This window comes from Cannabis sativa, chromosome 2 (genome assembly GCF_029168945.1).
Source record: "Cannabis sativa cultivar Pink pepper isolate KNU-18-1 chromosome 2, ASM2916894v1, whole genome shotgun sequence".
Taxonomy (NCBI): domain Eukaryota; kingdom Viridiplantae; phylum Streptophyta; class Magnoliopsida; order Rosales; family Cannabaceae; genus Cannabis; species Cannabis sativa.
This window is the reverse complement of record NC_083602.1, coordinates 66,113,644-66,117,742: the sequence shown is the minus strand read 5'-3', so window position 1 is coordinate 66,117,742 and position 4,099 is coordinate 66,113,644. Positions and strand designations below refer to the sequence as shown.

The following is a 4,099-nucleotide window of genomic DNA, read 5'->3' as shown; positions in this document are numbered from 1 at the left end:
AAACAATCCGACTCCACCACAACATTTATCCATCCATTGTCTTTAATCCAACTCAAAGCCTCCTTTATACCAATAGCTTCCACCACATGAGGCTTCAAAACACCCTCTTTGATCAAACTCTTGGCTTGTAAGACAACCCCAGCCGCCGTTCTTGCTACTAAACTGATGCCAAAGCGCCTTTCATTAGAGAAGATTGCACCATCAACATTGACTTTAATTATAGGAAATTGGGGAGGGGTCCAATGCTCTAAAGTTTCATCACCCGAACCATTAACATCAAGAGTAGGAACGGTATTCTTTTGAGCATTATACCAATCTATAAAGTTCAATTTAGCTAATGTTACAACCTCACTAACCTCACTAGCTCGTTTCGGTGCTTCCAAATAGCCCAAACAATCATAGAAGCCTCAAGCTTTTCGGACATGGTCCACACCCGTAGCCCCTCTTCGAACCAGGCTGCAAACATCATTGCTGCAGCAGCCACACTAGGAACTCGGGACAAGCCCCAACAACTTTGAGCGAAAGAGCATCGAACAAGAACATGCAGAGATGTTTTGGGGGCAGAGGCACAAAAAGGACATTGAGTATTGATTGGCACATGTTCAGTTGAAAGCTGAAACCTTGTTGGTAAGCAATTAGAGGTGACTCGCCATAGAAAATTTAGCACCTTCGGGGGGAGTTTTAGCTGCCAAAGTTCTTTCCAAAAGCCCGAACTTGCCGCCATTAATTACTACCCTTGATTACTTGTTGCAATGCATAAGCACTCTTCACTGTGAACAAGCCATTGTCTTCCTTCATCCAATACCAAGTGTCATTGCCTACATTCCTTGTAAGAGGAATTTTCCAAACTAAAGCTTGATCTCTACCACTTAGCACATCCAAAACAATTTCTCCATCCCACTCCAAGGAGTCAATCTTCATCAAAGAGCTAACAACATTCCCCACAAGAGCTGGATGCCGAGACTCAATGAAGGGATTCAACTCATCAGCTAGCCAAGGATCCATCAAAATGTTCGTTGTAGAGCCATCCCCCACCATCTTTCGAACCCCTGCCCCAACCAATTCTTGGGCTTCAAGGACACTCCTCCAAATATAAATTGGATTAGATCCAAGTGTAGCCGAAAGGAAAGAGCCCGTAGAGAAGTATCGGGCTTTAAAGATTCTCCCCATCAAGCTATCGTCACATGTGAGAAGCCTCCACCCTTGCTTAGCAAACAAAGCAAGATTAAAGTCCCTAAAATTCCGAAATCCCATTCCACCATTAGCTTTGTGAGCCGAAAGCTTATCCCAATTCATCCAATGAATACCCTTCTTAGAAGAAGATCTCCACCAGAATTGACTAATAGCTCGCTCAATATCATTACAGATTCCAACAGGGATAAGGAAGACATTCATTGTGTAAGCAGGAAGAGCTTGGACAACTGACTTAATAAGTACTTCTTTACCAGCTCTAGAAAGAAACTTTTTGTCCCAAGTTTGAATTTGTTTATGCACCTTATCCTTCACATAACCAAAGACAACATTTTTATTTCTTCCTACTGTACTTGGTAGACCCAAGTACTTGCTATTCTCATCCGCCTCTTGAATACCCATTCTAGCACAAATGATTTGCCTTGTTGCTGAAGAGGTATTAGTACTAAAAAACACTGAAGACTTTTCAAAGTTCACTTGCTGACCAGTAGCCATAGAAAACAGTTGAAGTAGTTGAAGCACACGAGTGACTTCCCCATTTGTAGCCTTACAGTATAGGAAGCTATCTTCAGCAAATAACATATGAGACACCAACGGTGCACCATTAGCAACTTTGATTCCATGAATCCACTTCTTCTCTTCGAACCTTTGGATGACAGCAGAAAAATATTCAGCACACACAAGGAACAAATAAGGAGAGATAGGATCTCACTGTCGAAGCCCTCTACTTGGAACAATCGACCCCAAAGTATGGCCAGTTGTTACAATCTGATAATGCACCGATGATAAACAACTGAAAATAAGTCGAACCCATTTATCAGAAAAACCCATTCGTCTCAACATAACACACAAGAAACGCCAATCCACTCTGTCATAGGCTTTACTTAAATCCAACTTCAGCGCCATGTATCCATCTTTGCCAACTTGCTTTCTCTTCAAATAGTACAAAACTTCAAAGGAAACCATGATATTATCTGTAATTAATCTTCCAAGAATGAACGCACTTTGATTCAAAGATATAATCTTAGATAATAATCCATTCATTCTGTTAGTAAGAACTTTGGTAATTATCTTAGCAATAACATTACAAAGAGAGATAGGACGCAACTCACTCATCTGACCGGGCTTCTTCTTCTTAGGAATTAGCACAATATTAGTGTCATTCATCCCATTTGGCATTTGCTCATTGCAGAAAAAAGCTCTAACAGTATTGATCAATAGACCAATATTTTTGAAAGAATTTAAGATTCATACCATCGGGGCCCGGAGACTTATCGGGGTGCATTTGAAAAACTGCATCTTTGACCTCATCATCGCCAATCGACCGAAGCGAAAAAATCATTGTGTTCCTCACAAAATGTAGGAGTGACACAATCAAGCACATCCTCCCATCTAGTAGGCTCAGCAGTAAACAGTTTAGAATAGAAATCAACAATGACATTATCTAAACCGCTATCCCAATGACGCAAAATTCCATCATCATCCTTCAAGCAGGAAATATGATTGTTGCGTCTTCTAGTACTAGCTTTAGAGTGGAAAAACTTACTATTTTGATCTCCTTCCTTCAACCAAAGTTGTTTTGATCTTTGCTTCCAAAACGTTTCCCTTTGATTAAGCACCGCAAAGAGCTCCTTTTTGGCATCATAAAAAAGTTGCTTCCCCTCATCATCCCTTCTACTCTTATACCGCTTCAACTCCCGATTGCAATTTTTTATAGGAGAAGCGAAACTCCTAAAAGCTTCTTTTCCCCACTAATGAAGCTCTCGGCCACACTCTTCAAGTTTTTCCTCAATGTCGTGGCCTATCATTCTATTCCAACAACTTCGAATAATCTCTTCACAACCTTGATGAGTCATCCACCAATTCTCAAACTTAAACCGGTAGTCATGTGTAGAAACCGTACCCATCAGAAGTTCCAAAAGTAGTGGAGAGTGATCCGAAGGAGAACTTTCTAAGTTAGTAAGTTGAGCCGTAGGGAAAATGCTCAACCAATCATTGTTCACCAAAGCTCTATCCAATCTAGCTCCTATCCAACTAGGAGAGTCTCTACTCTTCTCCCAAGTAAAAGGATGCCCATGCATCTCCATGTCTCTCAATCCACACAACAGGATTGCCTCCTGGAACCCTTCAATAAGCCACACCGGATAAGGTTGTCCCCCAACTTTCTCTGATTGATTAAGGACATTGTTAAAGTCTCCCATAAGGCACCATGGCAAAGTTGAACGACTAAGCAGAGTTGTTAAAAGATCCCAAGTTTTCCTTATAAGACTCCGATTCGGTTCACCATACACCCCTGTGAATCTAAACTCTCTTTGTCCTTCAAAAGAAACCTTACAGTCAATGTGGTTCTCAGAAAAAGTGTCCACCGAAACCTTTTCTTGATTCTTCCATAGCATAGCCAACCCTCCACTTCTTCCTTGGTATTCTACCACAAAGCACCCCTCAAAGCCCAAAACTCTACTCAAATGATCCACCTTCATCTTTTTACACAAAGTTTCACACAAAAACACAATATTGGGTCATTTATTAGTAACCAACTCCTTAAGGAACTGAACATTCCGTGACGGCCCAAGCCCACGGCAGTTCCAACACAAGATTTTCATAATGATTGGCGAACCCCAATGCCAAGGCCCGCCAAAGATGAGTTTTTTGAAAAGTTACTCATAACCTTTTTGTAACACCCTAACTAACATAGGCGTATTACGTGATTTTTAAACATGCTGTGCAGCTTGTTGCTAATCAACGAGGTTTATGGAAAACGTGATTAATTAAAAAATTTCCTTTTTAATTAAACTTGTAAAATATAATTACAAAAAGACTCGAGATCCCGATTACAAAAAAACATTTACAAAAGTTTACAGTTCATACAAAATAATTGTCGCCTAGCGACTAGTTACAAAAATCAGCC

General features: G+C 40.5%; 1 protein-coding gene across 1 annotated transcript; it reads right to left on the bottom strand.

The window, feature by feature from the left end:
- Window positions 1-2,501: 2,501 nt before the first annotated feature.
- LOC133034453 (uncharacterized) lies at window positions 2,502-3,671 on the bottom strand. The gene is made up of 2 exons (XM_061109540.1): window positions 3,090-3,671; window positions 2,502-2,879 (listed from the first exon to the last, which is right to left on the bottom strand). The coding sequence occupies exons 1-2, from the start codon at window positions 3,669-3,671 to the stop codon at window positions 2,502-2,504; spliced, it is 960 nt and encodes a 319-aa protein (XP_060965523.1).
- Between the last annotated feature and the right edge of the window lie 428 nt (window positions 3,672-4,099).